Genomic DNA, 24,028 nt, shown 5'->3' with positions numbered 1-24,028 from the left:
GTTTGTACCTTGCCTATCAGCGGCAGGTAAAGCCTGACTCCTGCGGTCTTGTTGATGCCTTCATGGAAGCCCTTCATCCAGTAGTTGTTATCAGGAATGTTGCTGATGTACACCAGTCTGTACCCCAATGTAGACTCATCATAAAGCTAGAACACAGGAAGTAGACATTCAACACCTGGGCTGGATTCCAATAGTATTGTTTAGAGTGACTTGACTTGTGCCCCCTATCAAAATCTGAAGGTATTTCCCGCAAGCACCATTGTGCCAAACTTCAAAACCCCTTAAGCGGCTCTACAAGATTCATTGGACAATAAGTGGGTCTTGAGGGTACATCAGTGTCTAGTAAAAGGAAGTGTTTCAGATTCCTCCAGTAACTCATTGGATTCGGCAATAAAGCCAGAACCTTTTTCGGACAAGCACAATGTTTAACATATTCCGGCTGATCACACCGCCTTACAGACACAGATGACTGCATTGATCCCGGAGGAAGTCCATCTCAAAATAAAGTGCCAACAAATTGCACAGGTCCTCTGGTTCCAATAAATAACAAAAAATTGACTCACACACTGTGGGTAGTGGGAGGAGTTAGAGTTTGATGGCCACTGGAATGAGAGATTTCCTGTGGCGCTCTGTGGAACTTATCACTTTAAAAAACCTGATTGCTACGAAGACTGAAGGCTGTGATTGACCCAGATCGCAGTGGGATTGTGGGTGTATTGATCCCGGATGAAGTTCATCTCAAAATAAAGTGCCAACAAATTGCACAGGTCCTCTGGTTCTAATAATTAACAAAAACAGTGCAGATCTCACATTGACTTTTTTTTCACTTTAACAAACGTGATTGCTAAGAAGACTGAAGGTTGTGATTGACCCAGATCGCAGTGGGAGTGTGTGCGTGTCACCTTTTCACTCCAGCGCAGAAGATGTTTATAGAAGGTGATCTGAAAGGCAGTGAGGGGTCATTAACAGGGTTACACCGCCGCCACTAAACGACAAACCTCCTCCACTAACAAATTCAGTTTTTCAAAATATCACGACTCTGCCTGTCCATTCATGTAAGCTTCTGCATTCAATCTTACATATAGCTATAGGCTGCCAATAGCCTGATTTTGTATACTTTAGAATAATATAAAATACTGTAATAATAGATTACAAGCAAGAAAAACAGGGGCCGGTCTCTGTGAAGATGGGGCTTTGTTACGTCAGATTAAGCCCAGTATTCACATCAAGTCGTTTCAAGACCTCCATTGATTCAGAGAATTCAGTTTTCCCGTGTGTGTTTGTGTGTTTACCGGAGATTCGAGGGCGTTCTCCTTCAGAAGGTGACAGCGGACAGTTTTGAATTTCAAGGGGGCTCCCATCACCAGCGCCTCCATCAGCACTGCCATCTTATTGGCAATCATGGTTACAAACGCCTGGACACACAAAGCATTCGGCATCACTAAAAGAACATTGGCACTGATGCCCTGGACACAAATAAACAAACTATAACGGAGACCATCAGTGCGGTACAAAGTGACATGGTTGCAGGTTTAAAGTACAATGTATGTCTATGTTTCAACTTTACCGTGCAGTTGTCAGGAAGGATGAAGCATTTGTCACATTGGATGTTGCCAAACCTCCCCAAAGCATGTGTGATCGAAGACGCAGTGTAAACATTGTTGCTTATCTCTGGCAGATCAGTCACCATGATGGTGGCACCACTGGTGGCGTAGGGCAGGAACTATATCGAGAGAGCGGCAAAGAGACTGAGATTAATTATTGGCCATGTGTGCTTGCGTGAGTGTGTGTGTTTGATGCCGTTATTAGACCTACATCCTTCCATTTCCAACACTGAACATCCAGACATTCTGTTAAAATGACAGAGAGAAAATAAGCGCTGTAAAAAGTCAGCATGGTGATGGTCAAATTTCTTATTATATGCCCAAATCTAACCCCGGGCTGAAGGTACTCCACTTGATTGGAGAATGATGGGGGTTGGAGGTAGATACTCACGAATTGATTTGAGGAAGAGGACTGTGGGGAAGACTTTGGCAACCGGAGGTGGAGGGCCCAACGGTTGTACAGGCCTTGTCCTCGTGTCGCCTTGCGTGTCCATGTTGTTGCTGAGCTCGATTGCCTTGTTGTCAGGCGAGGGTGTTATGTTGCCGGAAGTGGGCGTCTTGTTTTCAGACACGGTTGTTGTGTTGCCGGTTGTGGTCGTGTCGCTGCCAGGTGGGGTTGTTAGATTAACGGGCGGGGCCATCTTGTTACCAGGTGTGGTCATCTTGTTGCCGGGCGTGGTTGTTGTGCTGCCAGGCGTGGCAGTCTTGTTGCCGGGTGTGGTCATCTTGTGGCCGGGCGTTGCTGTGCTGCCAGGCACAGTCGTTGTGTTGCTAGGCATGGATGTCTTTTTGCAGAGAATAGTCGTCTTGTTGCCGGGTGTGGTCGTCTTATTTTCAGACATGGTTGTTGTGTTGCCGGTTGTGGTCGTGTCGCTGCCAGGTGTGGTCGTTGTGTTGCCAGGCGTGGCCATCTTGTTTCCAGGCGTTATCGTTACGTTAACGGGCGGGGCCATCTTGTTGACAGGCGTGGCCGCCTTGTTATCAGGCGTGGCCGCCTTGTTACCAGGCGTGGCAGTCTTGTTACCAGGCGTGGCAGTCTTGTTGCCAGGCGTGGTCATCTTGTTGCCGGGCGTTGTTGTGCAGCCAGGCACAGTCGTTGTGTTGCTAGGCATGGATGTCTTTTTGCAGAGAATAGCTGTCTTGTTGCCGGGTGTGGTTGTCTTGTTATCAGGCAGGGTTGTTACGTTGCCTGGCATAGTAGTCTTCTTGACAGGCATGGCTGTTGTGTTTCCAGGGGTTGCGGCCTTGTTGCCAGGCATAATTGGTTCTGTGCCAGACGGGGCGGTCTTTTTTCCAGGCGTGGTTGTCTTGTTGCAAGGGATGGTAGTCGTGTTGCCAGGTGAGGCCTTCTTGTTGCCAGGCGTGGTCCCCTTGGTACCGGGTGTGGTCGTTTTGTTGCCGGGCGCGGTTGTCTTGTTGCATTGCCCGGAACTTGAGGGAGGTTCTGCCACAACCTTGGTGGCCATTTTGGCAGAACTTTGTACTTTGACAGCAGGGCCCGGGGTCGGAAGAAGGTGTGTTGTTGTACTAGGTACCTGTAAAGAGAACCATTTTGTTACAGACAGAAAGGAGGAAGAGCCATTAGAGATACATGACGTGCATGCGTGTTTGTCCGTTACCGCTTTCTGTGTCACAGTGATTGGATTTCCACCAATCTTCAGCTCCGTAAAGCCCAGCAAGGCATGAGCGGCAGCTTCTTGTAGAAAGTACACCGTGGCCTAAAGACACAGGCATGCAAAGCAAATCTTCTCAGTAGCCACTCATAATAACGCTGCCTTGTGTGTAAATGTGTGGAGCTTTGTCTGAGCAGCGGTTCATTATAGTGTCTGCGGGAAAACATTTCAAATACAACGTTAAAAAACAACGGTACAAAAACAAAGGTATCACCAGTTGTTGCATCCGTTGTAACATGCTCGCCGCCTTCGTAGAATTCCGGCCCAAAAACACTTTGATCTCACCATGTTTTAATTCCACCTTAAACAGTGTGTTCCCTTACACTTTAAGTGGAAACATGTCATGGGTCTGGTTCAGTCCCAACAAAATTTACTCTGACTTCAGGAGTTAAACTACCAGGGGCGAGGCCTCACCTCTTGTCGCTGTTGCGCCACAGAAATTAGTCTGCTTTTTCCGAACTTCTCCACAGCGGAGAACACCTGCTGCTGGGTGACCGTGGAGGGAAGCCCAGACAGGATCAGGGGAGGGTGGGCCGGTACGAAGCCCAGGAGACCCGACTAGACCCAGGAGACACAGAGTTATACAGATACACAGAAACAGACGAGGACGCATAGAAAGGAAAACATGAGATTCAAGCAGGAAAGACAGACGGTGAAAACTACTCAACTACTCACCCCTGGAGGTTTTGCAGACTTAGTTGGGACACTCTTCTTAACCAGCACCTTCTTGATTCCCTTGAGAGAAGAGGAGGACGAAGGTGGTTCTTTCCCTCCTTTGGTCAAAGAAGTGGATGCCTGTTTCTGTTCATCTCTAGATGAGGAAGAGGAGGATGACTTCTTCTCGTCTCTAGATGATAAGGATGACGGCTTCTGTTCATCTCTAGATGAGGAAGAGGAGGATGGCTTCCTATCGTCTTTAGATGAGGTGGATGACTGCTTCTGTTCATCTCTAGATGAGGAAGAGGAGGACGGCTTCTTCTCGTCTCTAGATGAGGAGGATGACTGCTTCTGTTCATCTCTAGATGAGGAGGAGGATGGCTTCTTTTCTTTAGATGAAGCAGCGGATGATGATGAAGCGGCCTTCAGCTTGGCCAGCTCTGCCAGCAGCACTGGGGCCAGAGACTGGACCACAAGCTCTAGACTGGAAGAGCCTGTGCAGCTCTGGACACCTGGAGGAGAGGAGCGGGAAAAGGAGAGGAAGACAACAAGGGGAAAAAGAGGAGATTGAGATAAAGAGAAGAAGTAGAGAGGAAGAGGAGAAGAGGCGTGACGATCAGAGGAAGACGGGGCAAGAAAGACCGAAGGAAGATTTGATTAATGTAAATACTATGAAAAGTACCCATAAGGTTTAACTGTGCATAAAGACTAAATCATTCCCTCCCCTGGTTTATCCACGAGGTCCTCTACCTGTAACTCTCCCTCCATTAGTGGTCTCTTACCAGAGGATTCCAGTAGTTTCTTGGCCAGCTGTTCTACGCTGGTCTCCTCTTGTCTGCGACCCGAAGACCTCCCATCCTGACTGCGTGACCGTCTTCGCTGCGAGGAGGGGTGAGGGGAGCGAGACCCAGAGCGGGACCTGGGAGGATGGAAGATTATCATGAATACTAGACCATCGGTTTAACGACTACTTATTACTGTGAACTGTATTACCACTTTATTCACTAATAATATCAATAAATAAATATTAACCTTGTGTTCTGATGTCACTACTTTACACTTACCAGTGGTTTCGTTTGGTAACGAGTGCTAAGTTGGTTACTGTTTCTATGGTTACTAGTGTACCATAAAACAATTCAAAGAAACAAGTAACCCAACACACCTGCGTGTGGGTCTGGTACCACGTGCATGTCGGGGAGATTGTGACCCCCGACCCCTTCGTGGGGACCCAGACCTTCGCCTGGATCTGCTGGCTGGTGAGGACTGTCTTTTGCCGTGGTAACGGTCAGACCTGGGGGAGGAGCTTGACGAGGAACGGGAGCGGCTTCTACGGCTGGTGAATGAGAAAGAAGGAACCAATCACAAAGAGGTGAGGAGGAAGGGCCAGACAGGAGGTCTTATTATTATCATTATCAGCTTGATTTCAATCATGTATATTATTAAAGTCAGTGAGTATGAAGGATAGCGCGGATGCATTTGGTGAACTACACCATTGAGATTGAAGGAATCTGGGTTACCTGTGGAAAGGTCTGAAGCTACGGGGTGAGCTAGCTTTCCCGCTGGTTCGCTTCCAATCTGGGGACTGCAAACTCGCTGGCGACGTTGACCTCTTCCTTGAACTCGACCGCTTCCTTCCTGAAGACTTTGACCTTGACCTCTTCGTCCGTGGAGACCTTGACCTCTTCGTCCATGGAGACCTTGACCTCTTCGTCCGTGGAGACCTTGACCTCTTCGTCCGTGGAGACCTTGACCTCTTCGTCCGTGGAGACCTTGACCTCTTCGTCCGTGGAGACCTTGACCTCTTCGTCTGTGGAGACCTCGATCCTTTCCTTCCTGAAGACTTTGACCTTGAACTCTTCCTCTGTGGAGACCGAAGTCCTGCTTCCGAAGTCCTCCTCGGCAAGGGAGGTGCAGAGTTTGATGGGACAGGACCTCCATGGCTGGTTGCCTGTAGACTGGGCCTGGAACTTGGGGAGGAGGCGGGGACTGCGATTGTCGTGGGGGGTTGCTGGGATTCTTCAGGGGCCGAGCTAAAGGAGGAAGACGAGCAGACATACAGTACTGTCAAATACAGCTCAGCTTTGAGTGATTTGAGTGAGGTATTCTCATTGTTTGATGCTTGTTGTCATGTGCTGCCCATCATTGACAAATTTGTTCAAGCAGAAAACATTCCCATTCAGTCACACCTATTAAAGCTGTGGTAGGCAATTTATTCTAGCAACTTCTCCCTAACATATTTCTGGAAATTCTCAGCAATCAGAAAAAATATATATCTGTGGCTGTTGATAAGATCTGTAATAAGCCTGTGCGATCAATACATTTGGCCAGATTAAAATGATGGGATGCGCCAACTGTCTTTTCTACCTACCGAGATTTGCACTCATCTGTGCACAAGGCAAGGCAGACATGTTGCTAAAGCTAATGAGCTAGTCAAGGGTTTGGGGGGAGGGGCTTTGGAGGGAGGCCTGTAAGGGGAGAGGTGGGATAGTTTTCGTTTGTATGCCTTTAAATTTATGTTTAATCTTGCTTGTTCTCCAAACACTTGCTTTAATTCAGACATTTAACTTCTTATATCTCCTAACTCTAGTTACTGTTCTCTGACTGGTTTTAAAAAAAGGTAGTACATCACAAACACACACACACACACACACACATACACAAGGGTGTGAGACTTATGTTAGGGGAACTTACTCAAGTGAAACTGTATCTGGCTCCCATTCAGAATACCTGGACAAGAGAAAATGCCTCCAAACATCAGACTCCAACCACCAACATTTAGGACAGCTTTTTGTCTAGTTTGAGTATGAGGTTTACTGACTGTCTGCGTAGCAGTCTGCAACCGGCAAGGTGGACTATTTGATTCCTGTGTACCAGCCAGTCCTGAAGGAAACACACAGGAAGTGATTAAGTTTAAAGGAGTGTCTGCGCGTGTGCGTTAAGTCCATCCTTTTATAGCAACACAAAATTTTCCGGGATGTTTTCTTACACACATTTTATTCACTTATTGCAGGAAACACATTCCTTATAATAAAGCACCTTACCTGCAGGAGTTTCATGAAAAAGAAAGACAGTGATGACTATGGCAAATCTTAGAAAAAAAAAAATACGTACACAAGACTACAACCACTCAAGTCCTCTGTGTGTGCGTTTGTGTGCGCACGCATGCTTAACTGCAGCTCTTCACAAAAAAGGCAGACGGTGATAATGAAAAGATACATATGTATGAATCTGAATTGTGACTTTTGTATTGAAATTAATGTACTGAGAAATATTTGTCAAACATTGACTCAACATACAAGATGTTAAATCCACAAGAAAAGTAAAATACAGACTTTAAGAGGTTTTAAATTTGTGTTTTCATTGTTGTCTTCAAGATTTTGGAACATGCCAAACATCTTAAATAATCAAACTAAATATCATTTAAAAAAAAAATTACAATTCTTAAATATAATTACACACAACCATGACAGGGTACTACTGTATGACAAGCATGGAGGCCTAATGGATACATGATAGTATACATTGTTTGATGTAATGTAAAGAATAAAGACACGCCTCACAGAAGGTGAGGTTGGACCTGAACCACCCCTGGTCATGAGGCTGAGGCAATACCACGACACAACATGGACATATTGACTGGGTAAGGCAGATAAGACTATACTTTAAGAAGTACAACTCTTCCATATGTGGAGGTATGGTGAGCTTCATCGGTATGGTACTGTAATTAGCATTGGTAGGCCTTAAAAACAGGTTTACCGGAAGTAAACTTATCAAAACAATCACCAACCATTGTTCTAAAGTGTACCGTGTTAAAATCAATCGTCAAAACGGATGTTTGCGAAATGACGTGTGTACCGCTTTAAGGCCCTGGCTACGTTGGAGAGAGGCCGCGGTTCAGGATGGCAAAATGCATCCAATTTAATTTTTTTAAGATATAGACTTGAAATTTGGCATGGGCATACTATGGAATCTCCTCTTTGTAGCCATATTTGGCAGCCGAGGCCAACATTTTATGAAATGTTACACCTGTTTAAACAACGGAGATAACCATAGATTTCACTTTAAAATAAGTGTGTCTGCCGTCTTTGGACTTATCGCTATGAATTTATCAGCATAGTCCCACAGTCATCTGGTACACGTGTGCCGAGTTTACAGCTTTTACCATTTCCGGCAGCAAATCTGGAAAGAGTGTTGGCCTTTGGTCAAGTTGTGGTCACTGCACTTTATCCAAATGGTCTGATCATATGGGTTGAAAAGTGGCTTGAAAGTTGTTCATGCCTAATGGTGCATGTTAAACAAGTTTCATGCATATTGCACTTTCCCAGTGGTAATGGCAGCCAGTTGAGAATTTGGCACTTACAGCGCATTTTATAGCACCACCTAGTTATATTCTGGCCCATCATTCTCATTATACGAGTTCTACAAGCCTGCAAATTTATACAAATTTTGACCATGTCGTTTTTGAGGTACGGCCAAATTTTACAGGAAAAAAGATATTACCAACGAATACAATAGGGCTCCTAAGTTTTTTGAGTTTCACATACATTCACAACAAATAACAACCAAATATCTGTCCAATGAGGGTTCTCCTTGATTGAAGTGAGCAGCTGTCTCTCAGTACCATAATGGCCCGAACCAGCCCCTCCACGATGGGCCCTGCGTGACATCTCCAGTTGCTGCTTGTTTGAGTTAACGTTGTCAAAGGAAGTTCTTAAAACCAGGAAATTAAATTTAACACGAGTTCACCAGTACTGGAATGTCGATTGCCCAATCATAATTCTTGTTTCCACAAAGTTAACTGAAGTTAACCTTTTGTACCAACCCTTCAACAAACATGTTTTTCAAGCAAGGTAACACACTACAAAGTAACACGTTACCCTGCGTTATTAAATTAATATGTTTACTTTTCTAAGTTTTAAGTCCTAGACAGATCTGCACCATTTTGCATCAAACGAGTACAATATATCTTAAAAAAATCATTCACCAATCGGCGATAACTTTTAAGACATGCGAAACACCCGTAAATTGCAATGTCCCGGTTAGATCCTTATTCTTCGAGGAATGTCACAAGAGCTTGAAAAGAGAAGAGTGAATATTCCTGCCCAATGCGCACATTTGGCAAAGCAGGACATTGACAATACCTTGTGTTTCAGTCAAACTTTAAAGTGATATTTTGATGACTATTGCAAATATCTGATTATTGCCTCAACATAGCAAAAAACTCATTCATATCGTTAAGTAGGGAACGTTTCGACGTCCTTGTCAGAATTAAAAATCCTGAATCTGGTATCCCATTGCTTATGAACATCCTGGGAACGTATGGGCAATATTCTGGTTATACACTGAATGTACAAAAAACCCAAGTCTTGACCTTTCATTTTACGCCCTCAAAGCAATTGATGGACAGGCACCAATTTAATTGGCACCAATCACAACTTAAATATCTTGGTGTCTCACTGACAAAAGACCTTTCACAATTATATGATGTTAATTATAAACAGATAAATAAGAAAATATATGATGATCTGGGCAGGTGGAGCTTGCTCCCCCTCGACCTCGGCAGTAAAATTCGGACAATCAAAATGAATATTCTCCCAAGATTATTGTACTTATTTTCAGCACTTCCAATAGAGATTCCTGCAAAACAATTCATAGAGTGGGATAAACATTTTTCAAGATTTATTTGGAACAATAAATGACCAAGGGTGAGATACTCAACATTACAACAGCCGGGGGAGAGGGGTAGCATGGCCCTGCCTTGTCTTAAAGATTACTATCTGTCAGCTCAGCTGAGGTATCTTGTATGTTGGTGTAACCCATCTTATGAAGCTAGGTGGAAAGATATTGAGCTATCTTTAATTGAAATACCTATCCAGTCAGTTCTGGGTTGCCCTGGCAGGTTTAATGATGTTCACCAGCTACATAATCATTGTACTAGTTTCTCTCTGAAAATGTGGTCAGATGTAGTAAAGAAATATCAGCTCTGTAGAGAAATTGGAGTGTTGAGCTGGCCTGCATTCCATCCACACTTCCCTCCAGCTTTACAGGACCATAGGTACAAACAATGGACTAAGCGAGGAATCACCTCCTTCTGTAGGATAATAAAGAACGGAAACCTAAAATCTTTTGAGGATTTACGTCAATCTTATGAGTTGGGTAAAGAAGATTTTTATCGTTACTTACAGATCCGCCACTTTTTTCTGAAAACAATAAAGACCCCTAATTTAACTGAACCCTCGAAAATAATTCAAATTTTTATAGAAGCTTATGATTCCAAAAGTACCAAAGGTATCACTGGAAAACTATACAAAAGCTTTACTTTATTGAATAAAAACTCAACAGGTTATATTAGACAACGCTGGGAAAAAGAGGCTAATATAGTAATTCCAGAAGAAACGTGGCTTCAAATTTGGAAAAATCAATCCACTTCCACAAACTCTTATTTCTGGCGAGATTTTTGTTGGAAGAATTTGATAAGATTTTTTATTACCCCTAACCAGACATCAAAATTTTGCGGTACGCAGGTTTCCTGCTGGAGGGAGTGTGGTGGGATTTCTGCAGATTATGTTCATGTTTTTTGGTCTTGTCCTTGTATTATACCTTTTTGGAGGGAAGTGAAAGGGAAGTAAAAAAGCAATTACTAAATGCTGGCTCCAGAAGAATCCTCCTACCATGAGACACTTAACAAACATTATAAACTCTATCCAGGCAATGGAGAATTTGACTTTTGTGCTGCGGCTTCAAAAGGATAAAGGAGAGGAGTACTGGAAAAAATGGGATCGCTACAAACATAAAGACTCCTGATTCTATTTCACTCCATTCCAATGTGAGAAATATTTGTATTGTACCTATGCTTTTCTCTTTTGTACCGGCTTCCAAATGTGTGTACTGTCATGTCCTAGCCCTCTTTTGTTTGTTTGTTTGTTGTTCACATATATAAAACGAAAAATAAAGTATAAAAAAAAAAAAGTAGGGAACGTTTCTTTAACAGATATTTGCTACTAGACCCTAGCCCTTAATACCGTTGTTAAGGAATGGCAAAGGAGTTTCCATTTTTTTTTTGGTATCGCAAAAGTAATCAAACAAGTTCATTTTTAATGGAAGTAATCTCGCTAAGTAACAACTTACTAAGTGATGATTTGTACCCAAGCCTATCCAACTTGAAATGTATTATAAACTAGCTCCCAAAAGGCGTGATAAAAACCACCACTGATGTACTCACCTTCATGCCAACACAAGGTTTGTTACAGAGACTACAGGTGTGGGGGAAAAGATCAGGTTTGACACCCATGTAGTCGCTGATCATGGCCGCCGTCGGCACTCTCTTGTCGGCTGGCTTGACTGGCGGAGGACTCTGGATGGATACATCAGATGCTGGAGGGGGCCCCTGGTTCGTAGGGATGGACCTGGGGATGGGAACTGGCCCTGGATCGGTGGCTGGAGCTGGTCTCTGACTTGTATTCCCAGGTCCTGGCGCGGGTTTGTGACTGAAAGTTCCTATGCCTGGTGCTGGTTTTTGATTGGTAGTGCCAACGCCTGGAGCGGGACTGTGACTGGTACTTCTGGGGCCTGGAGCTGGTCTGTGACTTGTTGTTCCTGTACCTGATGCTGGTCTCTCACTCTTAGTTCCAGTACCTGGAGCTGGTCTGTGACTGGTAATTCCGGCTCCCAGAGCTGCTTTTGGACATCCTGAAGACGTCACACGATCGGCACCGGAATCCCTCTTAGGAATGATATTGGTGGCAGTAGGTTTAGCAACAAGTGCTGGTGGCTGCAACGCAATAGGTTCCTTCTTTGGGGAAGCGATGGCAGTCTGGATGGACTGGGCAGCTGGCCTTTTGCTCAGGGAAGCCTTCACGCTTGGTAATGGACTGTAAACAGGAGAAGAGATGTTGGATCTCTGTGAGCCACTGGAGAACACTGGAACACTGGGTTTTGCTGGTGCTGCATCCTTTGGTTGAGTGTCCCGCATTTGGCTCATGTAACTGCTGCTGTGGTGTCCTCCATCCTTTTCTTCTTCATGGAAGCCTGAGGTATATGTACTCGTGTGTCCGTATTCAATCACTTTACTCGGCTGCTGAAATGTAGGAGCTTGCGCCTCACGCTTTACTTCGGCCCTGGACGCCACCCTGGTTTCTGGGGCACACTGGCTGCCATGAGCCTGGTGGCCCGTGCTTGACTGAGAGGCAGGGGATGAGTTTTTTGCCTTCTTTTGGCGGATGTCTCGCAGCAGGTAGGGTAGGTTGGCGGGAGAGAGCTGGTCTTCTGGGTAGGCACAGAGTTCGTCCAAGTCTTCTTCCTGAAGGTTGAAGCGTTTGAGGATGTCCATGGCTGATTCACAGGTGAATCTGGTCTGGTTGTTATCAGCCTCTCTGAAGGTGGAAGGATGCTCATAGGCCAGTGACGATCGAGGAGAAGGGGCAGAATCTGCTGCTGCAGTAGAACGCCTGTTGCTGCTAACATGTTCATCACCACTTGAATAACGGGAGACTGGATATCGCTCAGAAGATTGCGAGTAATGTGATGGGGGAACGTTTGTTGCAGAGGGAGAGGAGGAAGTGGAGTAATAATCGCTTGTTTGTTGGCCCAAAGGCCAATGCCAATTTGATGCACCACCTGGCTCCGTTTCTGAATATCTAGAAAACTGTCCATCGGAGACGGCCGGTGATGATCTATAGCCAGTGGGCGCCAAATCCAGAGATCCCTGAAGCCAAGCAGTTGTATGAGTATTCTGGTCTGGCACCGGCTTCTTTAATATCGATTGGAGGCCCGCCTCCTGTCGGGCTCTTTTGATGCAGACATCAATGGAACTCTCCAATTCATTGGTTGGCTTACTCTGACCAGGGATATAGCCCATAGACCCAGGGTGCATCAATGGGTATATGTGGCTGGGATCCATAGAAGTGCCGGCGTAGACACCATAAGATGCATGGGTAGAACCAGGGACCATGTGAGAAGGCGCTCCATTTCCAGGGCCTACGTGGGCACTTGGAGGTTGGTAGGGGTGATGTGGGGAATCCTGGCTCTCAGGGGAATAGGGGTTATACAGATCGCGGGACATGTTTGCGACCTTCAGAAGGCTGATTGATGTGGGGAAGGGGCTGGTACTGATACAAAGCAGGGTTGTTGGAGACATTCGTCGAGGAAAACCTTCAGCTGCCAGCAGCAAGAGAGCTGCTAATTTCAGTCAGAGCTAGCTTGGTCTTCATCTGCGCCAAATGAAAACGAGCTGTCTGCTAGCAAATCGGGAGAGAGCTCCTGTGGAGCCCCTCCAATCGGGGGGCTTAGAGCGGGCCGGCGGCAGGAGGAAGCAGACTAGGGTCCAACAAACCAAAGCTGAAAATGGTTAGAAACAAAAGAAATAAGGTTATACAGATGGATAACATGTTAACATTTTAGGATCAAGTTATCGTCGTCATCAGGGGCCTCTGGTGAGTGGATCCAAGCTGGTTTCACCGGACCGATCAGGAAAAGTCCAATTAGCCATGTCCTAGTTAGCACAGTCACAGCTCCCTGTTGCAGGTAGGAATTGAGGACAAACATGGCACGAGCAACAGAAATTCTGGTAGTAAAACAAAGAGCTAGCAGGATTGACGGGAGCTCCTGCTTCTTTATTTGGTACAGACGGAATGATTTGTAGCCACAAGCAAAAAACTTCATTGGAACATTGACATTACATGCATTTGAAATTGTTAAAATGAAAGTGGGGAAGCAGATGGAACAATGAACAAGTTGAAGGGGAACCGTCAAGTTATGCTATTTTTAAAATAGCTTCATACGGGTGCTATGAAGGAAAATTTTGAAAAGAAAACATCATCCACAGTAAAGTAGGTGTTGCAGACCACGTCTTTGAAGCAGAATGTCATATAAGAAAATAGCCATTTGTGACAGCTTCCCTTTAGCATGTTATTTAAATGCGACTAATAATCCAATCATGCCAGGGCGCAGTAACTCTCATAAACCGCTAGACACTCGAATCTTACTGGTGATCGCGTTTTGTGTTGACTGCGACACAGCTAATTCAGCGTGTGAATATCTTTTGAAAATCCAACTGCTTTCTAACTTAAAAAAAACAAAATCAGCAGATTTACCAGGAATATGTCTCTCAAAGTGGAAAGTGAAATCTTAAAACAGATCGAGAGACTGTTAGATCTGTGTTACAATCTTGCGCATGCACTCACAAAGGCTGCATGGAAACGACACGTGTGGTTGACATGCTAGTTCTTGACCCGTAATCTGTAACCTCCACAGGTAGATGGATAGGGAAAATGCTTTCTAAAGGCTACACATACGTTGATTTACATTAAGGGGATTTTGCTGACGCTTTTATCCAAAGCGACTTACAACCATTCATTCACACATTGATACACAGACGGCGGAGTCAACCACGCAGGGCGACAGCCAGCTCTTCAGGAGCAGTCAGGGTGAGGTGTCTTGCAAAGGGACACCGAGACACTTAGCTTGGAGAAGCCAGGGATCGAACCAGCGACCTTTCTGGTTACCAGCCAACCCACTCTACTAGGGCTGGGTGATTAAACGAATTATGATCGTGATTTCGATTTTAGCGTCAAACGATCACAAAATTAACATAATCAAGTTTTTTTGTTTTTGTTTTTTAAATGTTTTATAGAAAGGGCAGAACAGCTGGATACATATCTGTATATTATTTTAGATTGGAACATTTTCTTTTTGACCATTTTGTGTAATTGTTAAGCCAGGATTTCAAAGTTCTCAGTTACAAAGTTCTTTTTTGGGAGAAACATGCTGAATAAATACATGTTTTCAAACTCAAAAATAATCGTAATAATCGTGATTATGATTTTTCCCATAATCGAGCAGCCCTACCCTCTACTTCCTGAGCTATCATCGCCCCACTGAGGGGCCTAGGGTCTGATACAATTGTATTGTTTTGTTTATATTTATTTATTAGAGATGCTCCGATAAGCATTTTTGGGCCCGATCACCAAAACCGTCCTCTGCCGACTGCCGTTCATTGCCGATCACAGAATGGAAGGGGAATGGGAATCTTCCATATATTTTATCTATAATCTGGAAAGGTGGCAAGCACCAGTTTCTGTTCCAATATACTTTATTTTTTCTCTTTGGATCCCCCATGGCTGAAACATCAAAGCCACCGCAGCATGTGTCTGTCATATACGGTACTGAATGTATCCCTGGCAGTGTAGCACAATGTTGTATACGGGAGAACTCATGCTGCCACTGGCAAGTTCAGTTTTTGTTTTTTTTGTTGCGTGAGTACTTTACGTCATGTGATCGGCTTCAATGATTTTGTGACGTATATAACAACTAAGTTGTAATAACCGCACATAGCCTAAAGATGTCAAGGCCAGCACCAATACAAGGAGGTAATCATCAGCCCTTCCACGGTCAAATAAAACACGTGAGCAAAACCTATTAACTTAGGTAGAAGTGGTGGACAGCCAGCGGCCCCTGTGTACGCTCTGTGATCCCGGCCTTGGGTAAGAAAAGCATAACCGACGTGAAGTTGAACAATCGCTGAGAACTCTGAAGGAGATTGAATTAAAAAAAACATTTGCTGCCATTGTAATGCATGAATAATAAGGGTTTTTGTGTGACTAACCCCGCTATTTATGCGTTTCATTCATTCATGTTAACGCTTACTTGCTTTGTTACGCTCAAACACTATTTTTGTTGTGGCCGGTAATTGTGTATGGGGTGGCAGATGGATCCCTTTGTGTATGAGAGGGAAGTTTGTAATATCTTTGTTCCAAAAGGAGGAGAGAGGGGGAGGCCAAATTCCACACTCATCTTTTATTGGCATCGGTCGGTACCTGGTACTGAGGAGAAAGAGAAAGGGGAGCGAGAGAGGCAACATTCCACCCTTATCTGTTATTGTACAGCAAACAGCACCCAATACTGAGGAGAGATATAGAGAGCGTGTTGTCCTGGGAGCGGATGGTGGCCCTACGCCATAGAATACCAGTCTTTGTAGTTAGGTTTCACCTAAACAACCCCTCTGCTGCCCGAGAAGAGGAACTACCACTGGTTCCACCTAAACAACCCCCCTGGCGACCAAGGAGGGAAAGGCCCACCCATACACATGGACTGCAAAGGAGTAAGGAAAACAGTGAAAGAGTGGCGTTAGTAGTAGCGTTAGTGATAGTAACAGTGACGAGGGGGACGGTGATGGGGAAAGAGATATCGATCATTTTAGCAAAGGGCCTCCGGTAAGAAAGGAAAGAAGTTAGGAAAGAGGAAGTTCAGAGAGGATTGCAGCCGTGAGGGTCAGAGAGACACGCAGAGAGAGGGCGGGAGGGCCCAGCCCAGAGGTGGTCAATTTAGGGGAGGGCCCCCGAGTAGTAGAATTACAAGAAGAACTTAGGAGATATATACATACATATAAATGAGAGAGAGAGAGAGAGAGAGAGAGAGAGAGAGAGAGAGAGAGAGAGAGAGAGAGAGAGAGAGAGAGAGAGAGAGAGAGAGAGAGAGAGAGAGAGAGAGAGAGAGAGAGAGAGAGAGAGAGACTCCAAAGAGCTATACGGGAGTTGACCCTATCCTGTTAAAGGAACACCAAGATCAGTGCGTCCCATGGGGATCGCAGGACATAAGGGTTAGTATCTAGACTCCCTAACATGAACGATGGAGCATTTAAAGTTGTCCACAGCACACACATCGCTCGTCCGGAGAACTCCAGGGGTCAACCAGCACTGGGGACTCTTTTTAAAGAGTTTAGGGAAATCCCCACCTCACCAAACTGAGGAAGTGTGGAATGTCACGTTGTTAATCTGGTTCTTACGAGTCCTGTGGTGTAATTATCTGAACTGTATCGTTTTCATCTGAGAAATGCAACTACTGCCGGCACATAGGCCAGGGCTTTGACTTTATTCAAATCACACCCCCATGGGCCCCACATCCACTCGGCTGTTGATTTATTATTTTTAAGACTGACCTGAGAAACCGGTTACAGGGGAAACACCTGGCCAGTTGTACACGCTTGAGCTTGAATTAGTGTAAGGACAGGCCAGTGCCTCTCCAACTGATACAATGTGTTACTTACAACAAACCTCCATTTGTTTTTGTCCCTACAAGGACAAACCAAATGTCTGGTGCCTGGTCGTCTGGGTTAGACAAAGCCAGTGTCATATACCTTATCTAGGGACACACTGCATCGTTTCCCTTTTGTGATTTACGCTTTCTTTAGTATAACACTTACCCTGAACCTTTGGTTCGGTCGAGAAGAGGGATCGAAAGCCAAGGAGCATGTATGGAGAATGCTCTTCACCCACCTGCACTATTCAACCTGTCTGTACCTTGCTGTATTACATCCTGTAATAAAAAAAACATCTATTCAATCCTCTGACACTACCAGTCCAGCTGCCTTGATTTCCACAATAATTATTACTACGACGAAAATACGCAACAGAGAGACAAAACAAACAGCAAAGAAATACGTATGTATGTTCATTTGGGATTTTACGTCACTCTCAATATGTGTTGCCGTGAAAGAAGATACATTTTAAAGAAAGACTATCACACTAACAAGTAACAAAATATGAGTTGGTTTGCAAATAACTAACTTGCCTCTCCCAAGACTTCAGCATTAAATCCTCTATTCTGCACATCCATCATCCATGTTGTTAACTCATCCCAAACATTAATTTTCATATTTGGAAACATGCTGCTCCCTCACTCTCGGCTCTGAGGTTAGAGCTTCGAATGGTACTGTATATTTCATTATTTGGAAATATGCTATAAATTTACGTCTTGGAATAGAATATTCAGGGCCTATAGTTTGAGACTTATGAAAATGAGTTCAACTATAATAGTAGCCAAAAGCATCTTAACTAGGGGAGAGACCTACCTTGGTAACAAAGTTTTTCTGCACACTTTTTGATAGTGAGCAATGATTAAGTATAGAGAAGCATAGATTCCACTGTTTATTGTACCAAGTTCAAGAAGTTACATTTGGGTACTCTCTGATACAGAGTACTGATATTAATTCCTAATAGTACATTTACAGGTTAAAGAGCCAGTGTACCTACTGTTTCAGCGGGAATTCAACACTGAGATTTAAATAAAAATGTGTGAGAGTTCTAGGAAAGAGGCGTTACAAGCCATTTTGAAAATCTTCAACAAGTGGACGTGTCCACCTAGATGTGTGCTGGATAGATCAGTCTACCAGCCTACCCATTGGACTGTAGCAAACGTTGCTCATCTATCCGTCACACATCTAGATGGACACGCCCACTTGTGATGTTATAAGGGGCAGATTTTCAAAACTGCTTGTAAGGCTAATCACACTGGCATGTCATGGGACCTTTAAAAGGTCCCATGGCATGCTACTATATGGATGCTTTAATATAGATATTAGTAGGCCCCAAACACAGTTTTGGAAGATGTTCCCGAAATTCAGCCGTGGTGCAGAATTACAGCCACTACGAGCCAGTCGCACATTGAGCTTTCCCCAAATGCGCCGTTTCTGTGTCTGTAGCTTTAATGCAAATAAGGAGGAGAGAGGTGGGTCAAGGAGGAGGGTAGGGGTGTGGCCCTGAGCAGCTTGCAGCCACAGTACCATGCGCTCTGTTTACAGTGGGTGTGTATCTTTAGCCGTGTTCTGTAAATATTCTAGAACACACGGGAGTCCTGGAGCTCTATATCTAATAATATATTATAAATAGGTATCTATATCATATAATATATATTATCACGGCCAAAAGCTGTGTGAGCCTCCAGAAAATATTACGAATCTCAAACGACCGCGTCGGGTTCTCCGACGTCTCTGGTTCTTCCACGTCCACATCAATCTGAAGTAGACTGAACCACGACATGGAGGAGAAAGGGATTGTTACCCGCAATCATTGACCGCGGTTGTCTCCCGCCGGAGCCTCGCTGCCGAGTGACCACCGCCACGGCAGCGGTCAGCGCTTAGGCACCACCGCCTTCTGCACCGCCGAGGCGGTGGTCCCTAGGCATTTAAGTTGATAATGTGACGAAGATAATGTGTTTATTAAAATACTCATTTTAATTAAGGCACAATTGAAAATGTAATAGAGTAAAGAGTAGAATATTATATCAAATATTTACTTGAGCAAGAGTAAAATTACAGGAATTAAAGGACCCGAAAAAAGTACTGTTTTACTAATTTGCATTACTTGTTACGCATTACTACCCACCACTGACTACTACACGATATAGCCAACTTAAATCAGTCCCCATAATTAGGTTTATTTTGGCACACGGATCTACTTTAGTGCACACATTTAAACACCACAGAAAAAGGGTCCCTATAAATTGATGAGCAAAACCATGAACAAAATCAATGATCGACTCACAGATACGGATCATACGTACCAGATCATAGTCAGTCAAGTCATGGGCATGTGCAAATCCAAAAACAAATTAATGAAATCAACGAACGCAGAGACGGATCCCACACAAGATTCGTTCTGTTTGAACAACTCGTTCATGAATCACATATCACTAACTCAAATGCCCATCTAGTCTTCTCTAAACGTTGAGGCACTGCATACCACATAGCAAAAAAGCAACGTATATCAAGAGGTTTCATTATTTCTGCTGCACCATATTAAATGGTTGCTCATTTAAAAAAGGTAAGATTACACTAACCACTACCAGACAAGCGTGGTCAAGTTGATTTTATATTGGACGTTGGATATTCGACACATTCGAAAAATCTATTTAGCAGTGGCTTCGATGGACGATTTTGTGTCAAAACAACTATGATGTGTTAATACAAGGCCTGCCTATATAACACAAAGCTTATTTTTTATCAAAAAATAAATCTTTTGATTTTATACCATTTTTAATGTTGATAAATGCTTTAAATCTAATATGCGTCTTCACTTTTGGACTTACCCATGTCAAAATACATGGGGTGAACTCAGCTAACTGCCCTACACATAACACAAAGCTTCTTTTCTCCAAAAAAACACCCTTTGATTTTATACTATTTTTAAATGTTAAATGCTATAAACCTATTATGCGGCTTGACCTTACGACCTACACATGTCAAAACACATGTGGTGAACTCAGCCAACTGTCCTACACATAACACAAAGCTTATTTTCTCCAAAAACCCACCTTTGGATTTTATACTATTTACTTAATGTTAAAAAAGGCTATAAATCTATTATGCGGATTGACCTTTTCACCTACCGATATCAAAACATACCTGTGAACTATATGCTATAGAAGTTTGCAGACAAAAAATGTAGGCAGGCTATACTTGATTTATGTGTACTTTTTACACACACTAAGTAATTTAATTAATACACAGACACTGATTTCCTGTTCATATGTAAATATTTGACATTGTTGTAAGTTGTATTTATTTAATTACTTAGTGTGTGTAAAAAGTACACATAAATCAAGTATAGCCTGCCTACATTTTTTGTATGCAAACTTATATAGTTCACAGGTATTTTTTGATATCAGTAGGTGAAAAAGCCGCATATTTTGAGGGTACTTTTTTTTTTTTTTTAATCAAAAGGTTGGATTTTGGAACAAAATAAGCTTTGTGTTATGATTGGGGCAGTTAGCCGAGTTCACCAGATGTGTTTTGATATGGGTAGGTCAAAAGGTCAAGCCGCATAATAGATTTATAGCATTCTTTTCCTCATAACCCCCACTACGAGTCTCGTTGTGGAAATACCAGAGACCAGAGTCTGACGTGTTATGCGCCATAACACCAACAGCAGAACGGTTATCCAAATAACAAGGAAGTGTACAACACTTGCGTTACAGTCCAGGAGCTCTATATCTCAATAATATCATATAATACATATTATCACGGCCAAAAGCTGTGTGCACCTCCAGAAGATATTATGAATCACAAACGACTGCGTCGGGTTCTCCAACGTCTCTGGTTCTTCCACTTCCACGTCAATCTAAAGTAGACTGAACCACGACATGGAGGAGAAAGGGATTGTTGACCGCGGTTGTTTCCTGCCGGAGCCTCGCCGCCAAGGGACCACCGCCTCCTACAGCGGGCAGCGCCGAGGCGGTGGCATTTGCTAACATTACATTTTTTTTATAAAATCAAAAGGTGGGTTTTTGGAAAAAGTAAGCTTTGGGTTATGTGTGGGGCAGTTAGCTGGGTTCATCAGATGTGTTTTTACATGGGCAGGTGAAAAGGTCAAGCCGCATATTAGAGTTATAGCATTTAAAGCATTTTTTTTACATTAAAAATATATATAAAATCAAATGGTGGGTTTTTTGAGAAAATAAGCTTTGTGTTATATGAAGGACAGTTAGTTGAGTTCACCCAATGTGTTTTGACATGGGTAAGTCAAAAGGTGAAGCCGCATTATAGATTTAACCTCTTTAACCCGAGCGCCCTCGGGGGCGTGGGCAGCTGCGCCAACGTGTGCTGTAAACAGCACCACCATGCTCCAACATGTCCATAGTGCATACCCACGTAACGGGAAGAAGCTCAGCTAAAAGCCCATGATAACCATTTTTACCTAAACAAAACACAATTCTAACACCAAGCAACTAAATTAGCCCGTAGCAAAACACACAAAACGTGCATGCGCGCATACTGGCCGCCGCCGATTTCGCTACTTCATGCCACCCACACAAACTATTTGTCATATGAAAGCTCAGGCTCCACAGATTCCAATGATATCACTCATCACTCTCCGACGAAAACTCACTGAACTAGCAGCCAAAGATGAGTAAAATAAATAAACAAATAAAAAACGGCATACAGTGTGATACTTTTGATTGGCGAATGGTGTTTTTTTTTACATGGATTTGGGTCCCTCGATTTGACTGTCCCTCAACTCTATTGGCTCTGACGGTTCGGTAGAGCGGTCAATGATCCAAATTGACCAATGCATACCCAATATATCTTCCCGCATTTGACTGGAAGGTCAGCATAATTCGCGCCAGAAGCGCCAAGAACATTCTCAGAGCAGACACTCCGGCTATATAGAGACATACGCTCCTACAACACGTTTCTTAGAACGTTTGCATTCCTAGTTAGCTAGTAGTTAGCTAGTTATTTTGTTTTTTCTTGCTTTTTTTTTTCCATTTTTCAAATAAATAATGGCTGGCAGGAGAAAGACCTATACGTTTGCTGAGGCATTTGCTATCATTACTAGCGACAGTGGGGCTACTGTAGTCACTCTCGAGTCCTCGTCTGAAGACAGTGACTTGCTTTTTATATATATATATATATATATATATATATATATATATATATATATATATATATATATATATATATCTTTATCCCTAGTGATTGTAGTCTTTAGCTGTGTTTTTACCTTTGTTTTTACAGTTTGGTTTTACTATATGTTGTTCTCAAATATATCTGCTCCAGTTGGAGTCAAACTTCATTTCGATTGTATGGTTTTCTTTGACTGGGAAAATGTATAGAGGTCTGGGTGAATTTTCAAAACTGTTGAATTTGGATGGAATGAATACCTATAGTGATATGTCAGTGAAATAAAATTAGTTTTACAGTCTGGTACCTTAGAAAGGTCAAATGGCACTGATGGTGCATTTAGTCCGCCTGGACCTACCTGTACAAAACCCTCTCTAAAATCACTTTATTCACTTTATTAGCATTTATCCTGGAACAGATGTTGTAATATGTTTCCCTAAAGGTTCTGGGCTACTATCCCATAGTTTCAAGGTGGTATTCACTCTAAATAATGTGTTTTCTCTAGGCGAAAATTGACATCTCTTACTATGTTCTAGCGGAATTTACTCTGACACAGTAACATCTATATTGATTCTGACACTTCTGCAGCTTACCTTCTTTTTGAAACCAACTTTATTCATATAGCCCTTGTAGTTGTGGAGGCATACTCTATTCATTTTGGGCATGTCATTTCGGGCAGGAGGCCTGTGAAATAGGCCTAGGGCTTAACAGGTTAAAGCATTTATCAACATTAAAAATCGTTTTACAAAAGAAGCTTTGTGTTAAATAGGCAGGCCTTGCATTAACACATCAAAGTTAGTTTGACACAAATTTGTCCCTCGTAGCCAGTGCTAAATAGATTTTTCGAATGTGTCGAATATCAAACCGACTTTACCACGCTTACCAGACGTGAGCTAGACTAGCTAGCTGCTAGCCCCAGAAGCACTAAACGGCGTGTTCACGTTGTTTGTGGTGCGGTACCGATCGGTTACCAACACAAACCCTGATTCCGAAACGATTTTTTGATATACTAGGATGGCGATAAGCTCAAGAAAGTTCAAATGTTGACTGCGAAGTGACAGACAGCAACGCCAGCCCGTTGCATATCTTCACTGCCCCTGAGTAAACCAATCCGGGCTGCACTATTAAACAACATATACTACACAGGAGAAATGTAATATCAGGCACCGAGCATATCTTACTTGTCTAATATCGTTGCTTTGTTTGGCTGAGATGCACGACTCCGGACGTCTCTCTTCACAAGGCGATGATCAGGATGTGGGTTGTGTTTGTTGCTTACATGCAGGGGACGAAAACTCCTGGGTTGCCAGATCTGCCTTCATCCCCCGACTACGTCTAAAGGGTTGCCAAGTCGGCCTTCAAAAAACCCCTCAACCAACACCTATTGTTTATTTTGCAGATGAATTATGAATTGTGGTCTTCCCAGTTATTGAGTAAAAGGAGAATACTTCACATCCACAATCATTCATTATTTATAGACATGCTTCAGCACCAGACAAGAGAAAACCTTTTTCTTTTTATACTTTAATTTTTATTGAGTTTTTAGCATATAACAACTGCACACAGTCAGATCAACTTACAAATGTCAATTGCAGATAGATGTGCAGATAGAACAAATAATTAAAACAAAAACAAACAAAAATAGAGCCTGTGGGACAAGAATACAAAATACATACATATGTAAAGTTAAGCACAGTTCAAGTAGCTGCCTTACACTCAAATTAGTACAGACTGTGAGCCAGTGTCCTTATAGTTGGTCTAAGTAAAGTAGCCACTTCTGCCATCTCTTAACATACAGATCTACCCTCAAACCTAACACCCAAGTCAGTCGTGCCACTGTTCTTATTTCCTGAATGACATCAAACCATTGTTGCTGCTTAGGTGAATCAGGCTTATACCAGATTCTAGTTGTGGTTTTC

The 24,028-nt window shown here is 43.3% G+C and overlaps 1 protein-coding gene across 1 annotated transcript in view; it reads right to left on the bottom strand.

Annotated features, from left to right (window-relative positions):
- Positions 1 to 23,356, bottom strand: part of LOC307090995 (uncharacterized protein) — a gene marked incomplete at its 5' end in the record, with an annotated part of 39,824 nt that extends 16,468 nt beyond the window's left edge. Inside the window, 15 exons of the mRNA XM_079757819.1 lie at positions 9 to 146; positions 903 to 941; positions 1,293 to 1,415; positions 1,568 to 1,723; positions 1,816 to 1,850; positions 1,996 to 3,139; positions 3,224 to 3,322; positions 3,692 to 3,835; positions 3,953 to 4,446; positions 4,717 to 4,853; positions 5,097 to 5,267; positions 5,452 to 5,964; positions 6,626 to 6,661; positions 6,753 to 6,814; positions 23,291 to 23,356. Coding sequence (XP_079613945.1) covers positions 9 to 146; positions 903 to 941; positions 1,293 to 1,415; positions 1,568 to 1,723; positions 1,816 to 1,850; positions 1,996 to 3,139; positions 3,224 to 3,322; positions 3,692 to 3,835; positions 3,953 to 4,446; positions 4,717 to 4,853; positions 5,097 to 5,267; positions 5,452 to 5,964; positions 6,626 to 6,661; positions 6,753 to 6,814; positions 23,291 to 23,356 — 3,357 coding nt within the window. The remainder of the gene's footprint in view (positions 1 to 8; positions 147 to 902; positions 942 to 1,292; positions 1,416 to 1,567; positions 1,724 to 1,815; positions 1,851 to 1,995; positions 3,140 to 3,223; positions 3,323 to 3,691; positions 3,836 to 3,952; positions 4,447 to 4,716; positions 4,854 to 5,096; positions 5,268 to 5,451; positions 5,965 to 6,625; positions 6,662 to 6,752; positions 6,815 to 23,290) is intronic.
- Positions 23,357 to 24,028: the final 672 nt, after the last annotated feature.

This window comes from Pollachius pollachius (assembly GCF_949987615.1).
Source record: "Pollachius pollachius genome assembly, chromosome: 20".
Lineage (NCBI taxonomy): Eukaryota > Metazoa > Chordata > Actinopteri > Gadiformes > Gadidae > Pollachius > Pollachius pollachius.
The sequence above is the reverse complement of the archived record's forward strand: the minus strand, read 5'-3'. Positions and strand labels throughout refer to the sequence as shown.